Source organism: Pezoporus wallicus, unplaced genomic scaffold (assembly GCF_028554395.1).
Source record: "Pezoporus wallicus isolate ANWC-B61680 ecotype Strahan unplaced genomic scaffold, APGP_CSIRO_Pwel_v1 scaffold_11491, whole genome shotgun sequence".
Taxonomy (NCBI): Eukaryota; Metazoa; Chordata; class Aves; order Psittaciformes; family Psittacidae; genus Pezoporus; species Pezoporus wallicus.
The window spans coordinates 3,835,725-3,853,955 of record NW_026642649.1 but is presented as its reverse complement, the minus strand read 5'-3'; the positions used below and the strand labels follow the sequence as shown (position 1 = coordinate 3,853,955).

Genomic DNA, 18,231 nt, shown 5'->3' with positions numbered 1-18,231 from the left:
GCGGTGTGCACTCCATTTTGAGTTTCTCTTTTCTTCTTACTGTATTCCCAAATTGCTAATGAGAGTCAACAAATTGGCTGTAGCATACAAGCCATCCTGCAGCCTGCCAAAAGGAGTGGCTGGCATCCGTGCAAACTGGGCTCTCATGTGTTTGAAGACTTAATATTGAAAAGAGCTTTCAATATTCATCATCCCTGTCCTACTACTGAAGTGACTCAGTTCCAAAGGCAGCAACATATTGCTCCCATGCTATCAGAGGTTAGACTAACAGAAGTGAGCTGCTCCATGAAGAAACGTTGTTCTCTACCGATTAAGTTTCATCATCGTGCTAAGTAAGCAGTGAGTGCAGACCCTACATGATGGCAATATGGACATAACCTAGCTGAAGTGTTGTGATAATGGTTGGCTTGGCAAGCAGAGGGGTCTTGAATGCAAGACTTCTGCAGCTCCAAAGCAGCATATGTAGACCTATGGTGCTGCATGTGTTGTACTGTGTTTGATTTCTGGCCTATGCCTTACAGTATGCATATGGGTGTCTGAAAAAGGCTGTTTAGAGTGGAGGTAGATTCCAAAACTTTTCTGTACTGTATGGCCCAGCAGAGTCATAGCATCAACAAGGGTGGGGAAGACCTTTAAGATGATCAAGTCCAACTTTTTACCCCAGGACTGCATATGACAGTGTCTGTGGCATCACTTGCTATGTTCATATCCCCACATATCGACCAGTGGCTTACAGTGGCTTATTTGTTCTTCATTTACATGTTACTATGAAGGCTATATCAGAACCCTAATGTCGATTGTCTGAGTATGTTTTTACTGGTACAGTGGTGGGTGCATCCACCTGTCAAGGATATATAGCAATTAGCGTGTGCATCATTTTCTAATAGGATTGAAGACTCTTATGAAAGCTTTTACCCAAAATAACATGCTACAAGTGGCTTCAGAGGCAACACAGGATCTGAGGTTGGTATCAGGGGAGGCAGCAGTTCCCATGGGCAGGGACACCTTCCACTAGACCAGGTTGCTCCAAGCTCCATTCACCCCAGCTTTGAACACTGCCAGGGATGGGGCAGCCACAGCTTCTCTGGGCACCCTGTGCCAGCGCCTCAGCACCCTCACAGGGAAGAACTTCTGCCTTAGATCTAACCTGAACTTCCCCTGTTTCAGTTTGAACCCATCACCCCTTGTCCTGTCTCTAGGTAGGGGCACATAGGTTTCTGTGTCATCCCAAATCCTCTGAGAACAAAGCCAGTGTTTGGCCCACAGGGAGTGCAGGCTTGCACAAAGGGATTTGTATGGCGGGAGTTGGCTGAGATATGAGAAGTGTTTGAGGCTCATTGGCTGTAAAATGGGAATATCTTATTTCTTTGATCCATTTCCGAGCCAAGCAGCCTAGCTGTTGTAGTAGAAGCAGGACTAAATAGGCTTAATGCAGATAGCACTTTTCAGGGCATGCAACTGTCGTCATTGTATGCAGCCATTTAGAAGTCTTGCTGTATATCTTACTGAACCAATCTGCAAAATCCTTGGCTACAGGCTGTTTCCAGGCTCGGATGTGCTGCTTGCCTAGTGGATATGGAGGAGGATTGCATGCTTTGTCACAGTGCCTTATTCGACCCTTTGATCTCGCTCAGTTCTTCATGTGTAAGGATTTTGAGAGGGTTGGTTCCCTTTACTCTTCCACACAAGCGTTTAATCTAAAATACTTAATTTGAGCAAATTGCAGATGTGAAAACAGAGCTTTAAGGCAAATGTTTAATGCCTCGGAAGGCAAAAAGGATCAACTTGAGTCAAAACCAGAGGCTTCTATAGTCAAGATACTGGATTTCCTTCCTCAACGTGCAAGATTTCCAAAGTCACTGGAATAGTCTTTTGCTGCCTCAGTATTTCACCTGTAAAATGGATTTAAAGGATATTTGACCGTTTGTTTTATTTACTGGTTGAGACTTTAATCAGCTGCCTTTCAAAGATTTTAATTGCTTTAGGATATAATGGCATTATTGCCAATGAGCTAGTAAGTTTTAAATAACTGCGATATCTGGTATGTACTTACTGATCGTAAAGTGTAGCAATAATCCATAGAAAAATGAAGCATGAAATAGGATATATGTGAAATAGATTTATTAGCTGCTTCACCTACTGTAGAATTACAGCACTTTGTCCCTCAAGGAGTTACCTGTCACAAAACTAGGAGTTGACACATCACCTGTGTCACGGGATTTGGGAGGTAGTTCCAGTCTATCACATACTCCTGTTACTGTTTGTGAAAGAAGTTCTTGGCTTTAAGCTTGCTTCTGGACTTTCTCTGGAAAATCTCGTTTCACTACCTGTGGTTTTAGCTGAGGAGTACTCAATAAATAATCCCATTGTTGCAGCTTGCAGAGTACTTAACATTAGCATCTCAGCTGGTCTTATTTAACCAGTATCGTAGATGGATTAAATGTATAAATCCCAGATATTTCAAAGCAGTAACACTGACCTCTCATTATTCAGAGTATGATTCAAATGTAAGTTTAGGTATTTGTAGATACTCCTAATGCTTTATATTGGTACAGTCTCTTACCTTTGGGGGCTGGGAAAGGAGAAAGGTGGTTTTTTCCCATCTTGAAACTCACGTAATTCTTGTTTTCCCTGATTTTTGTCTGGTTTTCCTTCTTCCCTGGTGTTCCTACCGCTGGGGTCTCTACTCCTGTTCAAAATCGAAGCTCTGAAGAAAATGAGAGGAGTAGTTTTGTACTCATAACTAAAAGAATAGTTAGAACCATAGAATCACAGAATCGTATGACAGAATATGATTCTAGCATAGCTAAAAGAACAGTTGTGTGTAAATGCCCTTGAGTAGCCAGTATACATGGTTTTGTTTCATGTCTCAAACAGATAATTGTTTTATCATTCCACTTCCCATTACATAAGTACCAGATTTAATGTATCCATCTGACTCCAGATAGACTACTCCATCTTCTTGGAGACTATGTCTCCATTATCCGATTCTTTTAATGGTTTTTAGGGGTCCAAAACAATTTTTAGCTTATTTTGGTTGAAAATGTATTTGCTCTATCCATAGCACCATCCTTAATAATGGCCACCCAATTATTTTCCTGTGGATACATAGGTAACAGACGTTTCTTTTGCACCTGCACTGCTTTTGTAACAGATCAAACACAGAACTGCAGAGGCTATGTGGTCATATTTTAGCTTTATAGGTAATAGGCTTTTTCATATCTGGGTCTGCTGGGCAAGGACTAGTGATTTGTTGGAGACTGACCTCCTGGAAGAAGGTCAGTACGTTAATGAAGCAGCACATCCACTGATGCGCTGCCTTCTGCCTGCGACCCCAGCATTCTCCAAGCTTGTCTTCATGTCTTCTGAAAGAAAATGAAGAGTTGAGAAAAAAGAATGGCAAGAAAAAAGGGGCCAGGACAGCGTGAGGTTTATCTACAACCCATGGCAGGGGCTTGGAACTGGAGGATCTTAAGGTCCCTTCCAACATAAACCAGTCTGGGATTCTAGGATCCTTTGGCTACTGTATTTTCATCTCAGTTTAATGGGAGCTAGAAAATTCTTGGTGTGTGTGTTTCTTCTCTTTGTGAAGGAGGGGCTCTTCTCAGATGAGCGTTGTGGCTGTACCTGAGAAGGGCTGTGCTGTTTGCACTCCACTCAGTGCCCACAGTCAGAAACCAGCTCTAAGGGACTCAAGGACCCTGTCATCACCATGTGCATGACCAGGTAGCTTTGCAGCTCTTCCTGGTTTCACCCATTCTGTTCATACAGTGTTTCTTCTAGTTCCATTTCCTTGATTGCTGTTGATCTAACTTACTGATACTGCACATCTTACCACGACTGGGTGGCCCTATAAGGATACCCCCTGCCTCATGCAGATGAGAGTAACTTGCCCTGGATGAGACAGGCGGATTGCTTGGCTTTGAAGCTTTCTGTTTGTTAGAGAAGTGAATCCATCTCTGTACAGCAGATCAGTTTTGCCCAGGAGCTCTGAGCAGGGCTAGGTTTAGAGCCATAGAACAGCTTCGGTTGGAAGGGACCTTCAAAGCTCATCCAATCCAACCCCCTGCAATGAGCATCTTCAACCAGATCAGGTTGCCCAGAACCACATCCAGCCTGGCCTTGAATGTCTCCAGGGATGGGGCATCCACCACAGCTGTATTTCTCTGACAGCCTGGCTAATCTGTGCCTGCAGGACTGTATGGGGTGTATTACTGTGATACAAGTATTAACAAAAATAGAGGGAGGGCGAGGGGGTTGTATTTTTCATCATTCAAATAGCTGAAAATCCCCACAAGCGGTACATCTGTGTGTGTGTGCCCAGATGCGGAGCCCCCGCTAGTGAGGCCAGCTGGGATTAAGGTCTCATTTGTATAATTTGTAAAGGCTTTGGAATTTTTCTGGCGGTTTTGAGCCATAATCTGGAATTTAGCTTTTGTCCGGCTGCTGGGCAGCTTGCACAATAAAGCTGCCAACTAAAGCTGTTTCCTGTGCAGCAGGGAAAACCCCACCACTTTACATGCAGCGACGAGGAAGCAGTCTGAGAAAATAAGAAGGGAAAAGACCCATGCCCTGCATGTTTTAAAGGCTGCATCAAAGAGAGCTCCACGGATAAGTAGCACAACGTACAGGAGGCTCATTTTCTGCAAAAGCAGCAATAGAATGGTAAGGAGCTTCAGAGCTCAGGATGCTCATGATGCTCGTTGCGCACAGCTGTAGAAAGCACCGTTGCCCAGCATCACATCCCCTCGCTCAGCCCTTCCTTGGTGCATGCTCAAAAGAGCAGCTGAGGTGTGCTGGTTGCCTGAGCCCACCTTCTGGGGCTGGCCAGCAATTCCCCATTTTCCACTGTAATTCAAGGTAATCTCCTTGCTTGAACTGCTGGATAAACATGTGAAGCACGAATGGGTAGGTTTACTCTATGGCAAGTGCAGCATCACTCCCTCTCACTCCTCCTTCCTAACCCAGTGGGTAGATGGGTGGCAAGGAAATACGTTCCTTATGCCTCCCAGCTAGGGACCTGCCTGGAGCATGGATTTGGAGGTGTCTTGCTCCTGCTGGATAACATGGCACTGAACAAACAACGTGTTTTTAAGGTGTTCTGTGGCTGTGGGATCACAAAGCTACAAGGACGTGTTGTCTCGCAGTGGGGTGATGCTGCACAGCTGCCAGAAGAAAACCTCCTTCAGAAGCTGGGCTTTGCTGGGCAAGCTTAACCACTGCAAAAGAGGAACTGAAATCACATCTCTTCACTCCCCAGTGACGTTTTAAGGTTCTGGGCTTCTTTTGAATCATTTTTCTTCCCCCTTTCTGTTTTAAATGACACTGAAATGAGCCCAGCGTTCTCCCTGGTTGTACGTGGGGATGAATCTGCTCATCCTTGCTGGTGTTTCACAGCTCTTTGTTCACAGCTTTCTCCCAAGAGAAGAACAGAAACAGACCTCAGAGCAGAGGATTGTTGTCTTTTTGGTGTCCTGGAGCTTTGTGTTAAAAGCCCTGCGTTATTTTCTAATCAGGATTACAGACTTCATTTGCATGGTTTATCCTCGGGTATCTTGGATGGAGCAGAGTTTGTATCCGTCTCGCGATGGTTTTTATGCTTCGTGGACCCGTTTGTGGTGTTCAGCTGCTTTTCAAGAATCTGTGGATTGAAAATGAAGTTTGCAGAAAGCAAAGCCTTCACTTGGGTAATTAGAACAGCTAATCAAAGCGGCTTGATGTCCTCTTGCTTCAGTTGGTATCTGCTGGCGCCATGGGAAGCGTTTCTCATGCGGGTGAAGGGTGCGTTTGTTTGTAGCCGTTTATGTGCGGTTGGATTTTGGCTGTAAGTACTTGTGTTTCCTTAACGTGAGAGCGAAGCTCAGTGGCCAAACGCTCCTGAGAGCGTTCTGATGTTGCTGTCTGCATTCTGAAGTTGATTTACACAAGGTTCTTGTATTGTCCTTCCCTTCGGCAAGTAGGTGCTAAGGGTACATTGGTAGTAATAGCTCAGCAGGAAATGAACGCCTCTCCAAAGAGAATTTAGGGACATCTCTTGCTATTGTTGTTTCTTAAGGAAAGCAGCAGAATGCGCTCATGTTGAGGTACTGTCAGGGTGGATTTTTGTTCTTTTTGCCTGTCTGCTATCAGAAATAGGAAGCGAAATTTACCTTGATGTGTGGTAGCAAGCAGAAACAACTGTGGCAGTAAATGACAACTTCTCTGTGTTCAGTGTAGCTGTAATAAAGCTTTGATTCCTGTTTGGTTTATTTTGCTTCAGCATGGTGGTGAATGCGAGTGTCATATAGTCACTAATGATGCAGTGGCAATCAATTCTTACGATTTGCCTGAAAAACCACTTAGTACCGAACGACCAGGAGATGGAATTTCTTCTGTTTGTAACTATTGAGACACTGAAAATGTATTTTACTGCAAATTGAAATAGAGAGGGAGGAAAACGACGACTTTACATGAAATAAAAAGGGATTCGGGAAGGGGGAAAGGGATTCAGCTAAAGTGAAATATTTCCATTACTTTAAGGGAGAAAGATTTGTTTCAGTAGCAATATTATTATTGGTATATTTATGCTTTTTATGTCATAGCATGAATCCTGTAGCTCACATACCAATGTCATGAATGCAGCCCATAATCTATGATATCCTCATGAAAAGCACTTGGCAGTGAACGTGTGGAATGTTTCATTTTGACAATACAGGACTGTTGCAGCTTTTGGAGAGGTGTTTGGATGTGGATTTGGTTTCAGGTACTCAATAGCTGCTTATTGCTTACTTTCCACCTGGGCTGACAGGTCCTGTTCCTCAGCTGTGGAAGAGCTTAATGGAAGGCTTAAGAGGAAAATCCAGTGTGGTGGGGCAGTGATTGCCAGCCATGGAATGCAAAACCTAGAAGGGCTGAGAAAAGAAGTTCTTGGGCCCCATCACACCATTGGTGATGAGGACCACAGACTGCTTTTGGCCACTGAACGATCCCCAGTGGTCGCAGTAACATCTGGGGCTTGTTACGCACCAACCTAGAAATGAAAGCAGTAAAATGAAGAGAGATGGGTGTTTTGGGGGCCTGTGGGGTGGAAGTGGAACGGATATGGCCACAAGGCTTCTTGTGAATGACAAGCTTCATGGTTGGATTATCTGGGAGAGTTCTTTGCTTCGTGATGAGAAGGTGTTAACAGTTGTGTGCTGGAATTTCTCCCATGAAAGCAACATTTTAGCCCATTGGTACCTCTACCAGCTAGTGTGGAGGTGCCCTTTAAACCTCATTTCTGAGAGCGGCATCCGTGCAATTGTGGGGTTAAAGAAAAGGTGGAGTGAAAATGCCCTGGGCTTAGTTCAACAGGAACTTCCTTTTTAAAGGGTTGGGGGTTTCTACAGGAAGACTTTGTCAGGAAGTGGTGAATGCCCCATCCCTGGCAGTGTTCAAGGCTGGGTTGGATGGGGCTCGGAGCAACCTGGTCTAGTGGAAAATGTCCCTGCCCATGGCAGGGGTTGGAACTGGATGAGCTTTAAGGTCCCTTCCAACGCAAACCAGTCTGGGATTCTATGATGTTTGACTCACAGCATTGCACAGCCCAGATTCAATATCATTGTGACATCCCTGGTGCTCTCAGTGGGACCTCATTCGTAGGGCCTGTGCTGCGCTGTCATATCCTGACAGTTACATTTAGCCTTCTTGAAGGAGTATTGGTAAAGCCTTGAATTACCAGTTCTGGGATTTGTATTTAAATAACAATATAGGACACTTGGGTCTTTTTTCCCTTGTCCCAGGAAAAAAAAACAGTGAGAGTGATCTGTGCTGAAACAGAGGAAAAGAAGGAAGAAAAGAGCAAGCATCTTCAACTGTCTTGTTTAAATAGAAACAAGGAGGATTCAGCTTAAATGTTAAGAAAACCTTTCAGTGTTAGGAGAGGAAAACACCAGTGGATGGTTCGTGAGCTCTGCAGTATTAGCAGTCATGAAAAGCAGGCGAACTGTATGTCTGCTGGCAGTGATCTCGGTATTGCTCATCGTGTGGGGACAAGGGAACACCTAAATGATCCCATTGCTTTCACAGCCTAAGGCTCTGCCAGAGTGGCTTGAAAGCAGCAGTAGCTTGTACTGCAGGCTCTCTGCAAGCTCCCCTGCAATGCAGCCTTCTGAACTTTTAGGTTCAGAAGTCAGCTCTGAACGAATAAGCATCCGTCAGCCGATGCTCGCTTTACAAAGCAGCGCTGGAGGAAGAGTATTCACTAATGGCTGTAAGACATGGCAAACATCCTCCTAAACGCGTTGTTGTGGCAAAAGTTTATTAGCTCTTGCTGAGATACTGTCAGGAGCTGTGTTGGATATGGCTTCTCACATCTTTTACTGCCGGTAGACGCCTGAAGAGAGGTCCTGCCCCTTCTTAAGTTGTTCCTTTAACTGCTGCTAACTCTCCACAGTCATGATTTCCCCCCTAGTGTTTAGAGTCAGCTAAATTACAGTGGAGCACGAGTTTGAAAACCCTCTTCTTTATTAAAAAATACTTTTATAACTGCTACAAAAATCACTTCAGTTGCCCTAAAACACAATAGGTTTCCTGAAGGCAGCAGGTCCGATTAATATGCTAGATACACATTCATTTGTGAGCCAGGGGTTCCTGACATTCAGCTTCACAAGGAAGATATAAGGTAAAATAGCTCAGTTAAATGCTGACATGTTGTACTCTTACGTGGGTTTTCCTACCAGAGGATCAAACTGTAATTAGAATTATACCAGTGTTGTTTCAGGGTTTTCCTCAACTGCTGCAGGACATTTATCTTCTGGGGAACAGACCTGAAAATGGTCCTTACCAAACTCACCCTCGCAGCCTTCATGCGCAAACCAGGATGATGGCTTTGTGCTCAACTTAAACCAGAAGATGTTTTTAGCCTGACCATTTTCAAATGGGAAGATTAACTCTGGATGAGGTGCAAAACGCACCGAACCTGACCTACATCCAGCCTTATCCTTTGCAGAAGTCTTGAAAAGGAGGTGTCTTGATGCAATAAGTCTCTGTGAAAGGAACTCCTTTAATACTGAGGAAATATAATTGGAAGACTAAACTTCAGAGAAGACCCAAATAGCTTCATAGGAAAAGTAAGTTAAGTATGCAGACAACTGCCAAGAAGGAAGGAGGATGCAGTGATGGAGCTGTGTGCACATGGGGCTAGGTAAGTGAAGATCTGTTGTTAGATGGCAGCATGGGTGGGTATAAGTGGCAAAAGGGTATAAATCTCAGCTGAAGGTGGTATAGAATCATAGAAAGGACCTTAAGGTCATCCAGTTCCAACCGCCTGCCACGGGCAGGGACACCTCAAACTAGAGCAGGTTGCTCCAAGCCCCTGTATCCAACCTGGCCTTGAACACTGCCAGGGATGGGGCAGCCACAGCTTCTCTGGGCACCCTGTGCCAGCGCCTCAGCACCCTCACAGGGAAGAGCTTCTGCCTAAGAACTCATCTCAATCTCTCCCCTCTCAGGTTAAAGCCATTCCCCTTGTCCTTATATCCAGTCTGAACTTCCCCTGTTTCAGTTTGAGCCCCATACCCCTTGTCCTGTCACTACAGTGATAGACCTCGTGTACTGGTGGTCCCTGATATAAGATGGACATGGAGCTGTTGGAGCAAGTCCAGAGGAGGCCACGAGGATGCTCAGGGGCTGGAGCACCTCCTGTATGAAGACAGGCTGAGAACATTGGGGCTGTTCAGCCTGGAGAAGAGAAGCTGCGTGGAGACCTCAGAGCAGCTTCCAGTGTCTGAAGGGGGCTACAAGGATGCTGGAGAGGGACTCTTCATCAGGGACTGTAGGGATAGGACAAGGGGTGATGGGTTCAAACTGAAACAGGGGAAGTTCAGGTTAGATCTAAGGAAGAAGTTTAAAAGCCCAAATTGGGGCAGTGAATTTCTGTGTGAATGGTCGAGGGGATGCGTGTTTTTAGGAAATGCCTTACATAGCACCATCCTTTTGGTTGAGCTCTGAGTAATGGACATAGGCTGCAGTGCAATTATCAGGTCAGGTTCATTTCTGCTGGTGCAGGATACTCATGGTTTCAGTGTGAGGGACAGGAAGAACTGCTTTGTTCTGCTTGTGGCTGAACTTTCTCAATAGATATATACATATAAAGTCTGATTTTCAGGAAGCTGAGCCTCGGTAGGATATTCACGTGTGCGGTGTTTGTGTGCTATAGTAACGATTCATCCCGAAGGGAATGAAGGTGAAGTTGCATTCTTGAGCTGGTTTGATTTCACTGGGACTGAAAGGAACTGAAATGCTTTAATTCAGCAATTTGCAACAAGCAGTATGTTACAAGCTCTAAAACATTAGCCCAAGGGAAAAGGCAAATATTGCTACTGGCAGAGAAAGAGTATTTCAGGACTCTGAGTTTGAAGCAGTTTTACTCTGAAACTAGTAAATAAGTGATAGGCTAAATCTTACCTGTTTCTCTGGGCACGAGGCTGAGGTCTCTTCTCTCCATTGGGAAATGAATTAAGAGCTTGGAGCCTTAGAGTGTGTGAGGCCAGGACAGGGAGAGAGCCTGCGCTGGGGTCCCGTGGCAGTGCCTGAGACAGCATCTCATGGATTAGCTGGAGTTTCACAACCCCTGATGCAGAACATGGCACCAGTGCAGCAAGAGTGTGATGGAGGAGGTCATCCTGCTGCACTCATCACCTACCTGGGGAGGGGGAAACATCATGGTTAACACTGAACTGCAGCATGCCTCTGCCTCCAGCCCAGCAGCGTGGCAAAGCAGGTCTGCTTGGAGAGGTCCTGGCCACCGGTGTCCCAACTCTGCCATAGTACAACCCTTATGCCCCTTCTCCTGGCTCCCAACCCCTCCATCTCTTTGCTCACAGCTGAGCCCCCCGGGAAGTTCAAGGAGCCTTGAGGATGCTTTGAAGGGGTGAAAACTAGAGCACTGATGTTGCTTTTCCACACTTGTAATACTCTGTTCGGTTTGATGTGGTTGTGTGTTGCGTTTTGGAGTCTCCCACAGAGCAGCAGTTCTGAGCTGTGGATGGATAGCTCTGTATTTCAGAGGTGGGGTGGTTTGGCTTTTTAAGTTGTCATTACTTCACTTAAAGAACAGTCACATCCACAAAAGTAGAAAGGTCCAGGAATTGTAAGGCGGCTCCCGTCCTGCGTGAGTCTGCTCAACACAGACCTCAAGGGACCTGGGGCTGGATGTTACACCAGGGCATAGGCTGCAGGAGGGGGTCTCAGCAGAGCACAGCAGAGGGGGAGAATCCCCTCCCTCGACTGCTGCTCACGCTCTGAAGGTGCAGCCCAGCAAGAACACTTATTCAAGTGTTATTGTCACTAACCCACAAGTGGTTGCCTACCTTGCACACTTTGGAGTAAGGCAGGATCATAAAATCACGGTGTTCCACTCTGCCAAAAGCACATCAAAATGCAACTCAGCTGCACTGCAATGCGATATAACATAAATAATGCCCATAGGGGTTAAGACTGTTTAGCAATAAAGACATAGCAGTCTTTATGGCACAGCAAAAGAAGAGGCTCCAACCGTTTCTGCTTCTTCAGAATGCATACAGCTTGAAGTGTGAACTCTCTTTTCACAGAGGGGACTTGCACACTATTAGAGGCTCAAAAGCTTTAGAGAAAGGGGCATTGTAATCTGCTGTAAAACGTGTGCAGGACCAAAGCACAGATTTGGAGCTGTTGGTAGCTCTCCAACCCATAGGAGAGAAGCATGAGATGATTCCATTACTCACAAAGTGTTAATCCTGCAGCAATGAGGAAATTAAGACAAAAATACCAATCCTGATGTTTACACCAGATTAACTAGTACAGAGGCAAATCTCTTCTTTCATTGATGTGTCATCTTCTCCTTTTGACTCTTCCAAAGTTCGCATGTGGAAAATACCGTTACAGATACAAAGCCCGACTCTAAAGTTGTGTTATTGCAAAGCACTCTCCCCTCATAGAGGTCAGTGCTGCTTGTTTTCAGTTTTTACAGAAACAGTACTGATCAGACCCCCAAAAAACCATGGTAACATGGGGAAAGAGCCTTGCAGTGGGCCCCATCTCTTTGTTTTTCCTAAGTTGCCAGGTCAGCATTCATAACTCATACAGTGTGTGCAGTGAGATAGGTGACCTTTTGGTAGTGTTGCCTGGCAATGGTGCAGGTTCCCTCCATCCATTGCCACTTGGAAAAGGATGAAGAGCTTGAGAGCATCTCATGGCTTTATAAAAGTATAGGAGCTCCAGAGACGAATCCATTGGGATGAATTATCGACATCAATGATGCTAAATGCTGAAAGTGAGAAACCAAGCTGCAGTTGTGAGTCCTTCCCTCCAAAGTAGGTTTTCCACCTGCTGTTCTTTGCTCATTCTGCTTTGAGGTCCTTTAATTATGCTTTGTCTCCTCTCTTGGTTTCACCATGAATGCACCACTGCGTTCATGGGTTAATGTTCTGACATTATGTGTAAATCGGGGTAGATAAAGGCTGGTTCTAAAACCTCCCTGTGCTGTTCCAAGGCTTGGTGGTGGTTGGTGTTGGTGTTGTTCCAGGCTGTAGTATTGGCATTATAGCGTAAAAGGGGAGAGCGCCTCTTCTGATAGCAGCCAAACCAAATAAAACCGTGAGTAACACAAATCAGATATTTGCTCATGATTGACCTCTTTTTTCCTCTTGCCTCAGTATAACAGATGCCTGAAAAGTATAAATAGTAAAGAAGTATTCAAAAATGTATATGCTTATGCTTTGAGGCCTAAAAGATCCCTTTTAACATAGAAGGACGGTGACTGTTGCTGTTTATTTGTTATAGAATCATTCCAGATATGTCCTTTATTTTTCTGGTTTAGGCTCCTAAGGACCCAGTCTCTGGATTGGTACTACAATAATGTCAAAAGCCGCTTCAAGTGTTTTGGAAGTGCCAAAGTCCTGAAGAACTTATACAAGAAGCATAGACTGGAGAGCGGAGGCTGTCCTGATGTAATAGGTAAGATTTCTTGCTATAGAATCATAGAATCCCAGACTGGTTTGGGTTGGAAGGGACCTTAAAGCTCATCCAGTTCCAATCTCCTGCCACGGGCAGGGACACCTCACACAGGTTGCTCCAAGCTGCTGTATCCAACCTGGCCTTGAACACTGCCAGGGATGGGGCAGCCACAGCTTCTCTGGGCACCCTGTGCCAGCGCCTCAGCACCCTCACAGGGAAGAACTTGTGCCTAAGAGCTCATCTCAATCACCCTTTGTCAGTTTAAAGCCGTTCCCCCTCAGCTTGTCTACTTTAACACACAAGCTGAGACAGTGCAAAATCTGAGAGAAATTCAAAAGAGATCTTTTTAAGGGTTTTTCTTTAAATCAAGTACCTCAGTGAAGAGAAAAAAGAGGTGAAGTGTCTGGAGATCTATTTCTGAATTCAAAGGATGTTTAATCATAATTATGCCACTGATACGGAAGAACTGTTATCTTCAGTCTGTGAAGTAAATTGCAGTTTATATGCTAGCCCTTGTTCCAAAATTTATCACAGTTCTGAGTAGTCTGTGAATGAGAAAGTAATTTTGCATCCAGCATTTGGCCTTAGAGCACATTTGAAGCGGGATTTGGTTAAATGGGATACATTCAGTATCCAAGTTGACCAAAACTTCAGATTGTCCTCAGAGTTTTGCATGCTTAAGAGTCTGAAACTGGCCACATCTTATTATTGTACTGATGTTTGTCAAGGGGTCAAAGATGCTGATGAAGTATCGGTGTCACCCTTTTAGATGAAGAGACACGGCTCTCCCTTAACTCTGCTGTTACAATGTCTTGCCCATAAAAGTAATTGGAGATATGAAATGGGCTAAAACAAGTGGAGTTTGGCTTCTAGGAGGAAACAACCCATGCATTCAGTTCTGATTTGTTAGTCTTAGCTTTCTCTGTATCAAATCCTTATTTCTAGGGAGGATTCCTTAACAGTTGAGACCAAGTATGTCCAAAAGGCAAGGAAACCCGTGCCAGTGAGGGCACTTGTGGCACATGGAATTAAAAGCTGTGAGGATGGATCCTTCAGAACGTTAATATCATGTGTTGCCTGTACTTAAGCTGCAGTGTCACTGAGTTTGTCCTGGAATGGAAGTGTGAGCAATGCAGTGATGAGTTGCAGTGGCATGTGAACTCTCTGCAAGACCTTTCTAAGGCAGGTCTTTGAGTCTAAATGTCATTGCTAACTTGCTTCTCCTCTCCGTGTGAGGGTTAGGTAAACCTTTTGTTCCCTTTGAAGATAAATACTAGCATATGTGTCTAGGGATTGGCTTATTTATACAGCGTTGCCCTTTAAAATGTAGAATCTATTTCAACCCCAAATGTCATATTAAAGGCAAATTCCCTGTACTTAACTTCTGCTGTACTTTATACCTGGTAGCTTCTTCCTCTCTTTTTCACTGTACAAGTAGTTTTCTCCGTCCAAAAGGAGAGGTCTTCCATATAAAAGCAGTCATAGCCTGTACAAAAGCTGCTGCAGTCATGGTTTATCCAAGAAGTTGGAGGAATTTCTGCCTATCCCTCTTTGTGTGCAGTGCCACCGTATCCTGAGTGAATATTCTGGCCTAATTCTATTCTAACTCTATTTTCTAATCCTAATGCCTCAGCTGTTCAAGGGTATTTCTTATAGTAATTCACAGTCTGTCTTCTTTTGGAGCAGAAGGAGGGTTTCTTGAAGGCAGCTTTGAAAATGAAGGAAGCATTTGTGGCAGTGACTCTACATTCTACCGACAGACAGAAGGTATGCTGCTTAGTCAACTCCAGCATTCACCACAATACTAAAAAGCCTTTGTGTAACACACTGGGGTATTACAACCAATGCTAGTTTGATTTTCTCAGCGTTCAGGTTTTGTTACTTCTCTCCTGTTTCCTTTCGTGTGCTCATGCATTTTCATCTGTTCTGTTGGTGTTCATAGGAAGTTTAGAGATTTTCTTCCTGTGATTCCCTCTGAACCGTTTTGCTGGGTTCTAAAAGAAGGAACATAAAAATCCCATGGGTTTTTTGTATTTCATATTTACATCTCAGAAGTAACGTAGAGATTGAGACCGATTTCTCTGCCTTCCGGTGTTTGTTTTCCTGTGCAGAATTATGGATTGAGGAAATGAACTTTGTCATGAACAACCTCAGATTTGAATGTCTCTCCAGAATATGAGTCTGAATTCTGGAGCTCATCATGCAAAATGTGGCTGTGTAAAGAACATGGTGTTTTTATCTGATTCTTCACCTAGGACACAGCATGATGGATACCCTTGCTGTGGCCTTGCGTGTTGCAGAGGAAGCAGTGGAAGAAGCTATTTCGAAGGCAGAGACCTACAGTGACAGCCTGGTAACATTTAGAATCATAGAATAGTTAGGGTTGGAAAGGACTTTAAGATCATCTAGTTCCAACCCCCCTGCCACGGGCAGGGGCATTTACCAAATATGAAATGTAGTAATTAAAATAGAACAATTATGTTTCTCTTAATTTGGGTAGTGGTACAAAAACAACTGGATACAAAAGAAAACATGAAGAAGCGGTGATTATCTCATGCCATATCTAAAGAGCTGGGTGTGAGTTTCATGGCCTTGTACCCAAGATGCATGTTGCAGTTCAAAGGTGGCATGCGGTGTAAGAACCTGTCATTTCTTTCACCATGCCAGTAAGGGCATTTTACCCATTTCCTGGTCTGTACCATTTCTGTGGAAAGGCTGTTTTTCTGTGATTTTAGCCACAACAGATAACCGTTTTCATGCAGGACAAGCAGAATGAGGCTTGTTACTTGCAGGAACACAAGGAGGACCTCATAGAAGAGCTGGCCACAACCATCGTGCAGAAGGTATGGCATGCAGTTTCTTCCCTAGCTTGTTTAATAGCCAAAGCACAATCCTTTAGTCTGGTGAGCTTTAACTCTGCGAACAGCAAAAAGGATGACAGCAGTGTAGAGAGGGGAGTAAATGACAAGTTGCAACTTCAGCCATCACAGTATAGGCTTAATCAGCTACATCAGACAGAAAAAAGCTTAATCCAGTGCCTAAGATGTTGGCCTACACCCTCAGAGCTGAGAGGTACCACTTCCTCAGACCTCGGATATCTTTTCTTGCAAGAGCAGGCTCCTGCTCCGTGGAATTTTACTTCAGTTCCCAAGAAGGAATTGAATTACTTCAATTCCCAAGAGGCATGAAGTTTTCCAATGTAGGGGAGTATGGCTCCTGACCATACCATCTACTGAGCTCTGCATCTGCAACACTTGCAAAGAAAACATTGATCATGAAAACAGAGCTCTGGTAATGATGCTGGGAGAGACACCCAAACAATCACAGAACCCTGTGTCTGTTTGTGTGGCTTTCTCTGGAAAGCTCATTCTTCTCCCTGTGAAGCTTGCAGTTGACACTGATGCAGCACAGAAATGGGGGCTAGTGGGAACAAATATCCCTTGAGTTTGGCTGGACAGTTTGGAGCAAGGAGGGACAAGTATGAAGAAGGTGCCCCTGAGCTCCCGTGGTCAGTAAAGTAACCACTCTGTTGGTCTCCCTCCATGCAAACTAAGCTAATTGCCACATCTGCTTATGGGATGTGGCATTTAACAATGGATGGATCCCATATCAGAAGATGAATTTCTTGTTTATTAGGCTTTAAAGTAAAACCAGAAGAGCAGCAGCAGCTCAATGGGAAATGATCTGCTTTCTTTTTAATAGGGATATTAGAAGCTTAATTCTGCTTATCAAGTCTTTGATAGTCCAGAGCCTATCTCAGCCAAGCTAGAATTGCTACCGCTTTAGTCAAAAGCTGCCTAACAAGATATTCTGTGCCACAGAGCAATATTCTGTGGGTATTTTAGACTGGAGTCAGTAAAGTTGCAGAAGTGAAGTGTGGCAGGATGTGCTCTGTCAGTGTAGGGAGACAGGCAGCTTGTGCGATCTCTCTCTCTTAAGGCAATGTAGATTTTCAGAAGCAAAAATAGTGCCAAGATACCCAAGACCTCTTCAGTTTCAGCAGAATCCCATCTAGATGTCATGGGAACCTTTGAAATCCCCCTCACATCTGGTGCTTTATGTTTCTTTGCAAGGATTGCTGTCTGAGAAAAGATGTGACAGTTAGATGCTGAAAGTGTTACTGTAGGAACAGGTTTCCACCTTCGTCTAATTCACCTCTGATGTTTCTGCAGGCATCGATCATGGTTTATTGTGTCAGTGCTTATGTGCTGACAAGCAGTATGGCTTCAGATAAGAAGGAATGCATGCAAAGTGCCAGAATCATCTTTGCATGAACTGGAGTAAAAGCAAAGGGAAACTCAAATGCTCTTAGGCAGTTTGCCGTGAGACGGCATTGATGGTTTTTTCTCCGTACGGCTCAGAGTATTTCCCAAACACCCTTTTCTTTTCTCCCTTGCCCCCTACTTTACAGATTATAAAGAAGCAGAAAAGCAAAACTGAGCAGGCTGAAGCTGACTTTGAATGGCCACCATCCAGGAGCAGTGGCCTGGCGTCGGTTGCTGTCTCGGATCAGAGCATGCTGACTTTTCCAGGGAGCCGCAGGGGGTCCTACACGTTATGGGTGAGTGATGTATTGATGCTTTCTGCGGCACAAGACTGCAAGATTAAACTCATGGCTAAGTGCACTTACTGCCTGCAATGATGCTTAGATAGTTTGAATCAGAGACTCATAGAATGGTTTGGGTTGGAAAGGACCTTGAGATCATCCAGTTCCAAACCCCCTGCCATGGGCAGGGGCACCTCACACCAGACCAGGTTGCTCCAGGCCCCTGTGTCCAACCTGGCCTTGAACACTGCCAGGGATGGGGCAGCCACAGCTTCTCTGGGCACCCTGTGCCAGCGCCTCAGCACCCTCACAGGGAAGAACTTCTGCCTTAGATCTAACCTGAACTTCCCCTGTTTCAGTCTGAACCCATCACCCCTTGTCCTGTCCCTACAGTCCGTGATGAAGAGCCCCTCTCTGACATCCTCAGCATCCTTGTTCTTGCAGAGAACGAGCATTAAACCCGTGTCCAGACAAATTGTGGTTCAGTTGCATTCTTTCCTAGCATGTAATTGGCCGTGGAAGATCAGCACAGACTTTGTGTTGTATTGGCGAGTGTGTTGGGGAGGGCTATGTTTGTGATACGAGCAATCTCACTGCTTGATTTGAATGCTAACAGCACTCAATGCCTTGGTGTTTCTTCCTTCAAACAGTTTTTATGCTCACTTAGCTTTTATCTGGATTTTTGCTAAGTGCTATATTTTCTTTTGTGCAGTATTAGATTTCTGTAATGT

General features: G+C 44.7%; 1 protein-coding gene across 5 annotated transcripts in view; it reads left to right on the top strand.

The window, feature by feature from the left end:
• Positions 1–18,231, top strand: part of MYRIP (myosin VIIA and Rab interacting protein) — a 333,617-nt gene that overhangs the window by 134,516 nt on the left and 180,870 nt on the right. For 3 of the 5 annotated variants that reach the window (XM_057431591.1, XM_057431593.1, XM_057431588.1), the window contains exons 4-8: positions 12,818–12,954; positions 14,638–14,721; positions 15,210–15,307; positions 15,717–15,797; positions 17,366–17,515. In XM_057431591.1, coding sequence (XP_057287574.1) covers positions 12,818–12,954; positions 14,638–14,721; positions 15,210–15,307; positions 15,717–15,797; positions 17,366–17,515 — 550 coding nt within the window. The remainder of the gene's footprint in view (positions 1–12,817; positions 12,955–14,637; positions 14,722–15,209; positions 15,308–15,716; positions 15,798–17,365; positions 17,516–18,231) is intronic. The other 2 variants (XM_057431592.1, XM_057431590.1) reach the window with 1 other exon arrangement.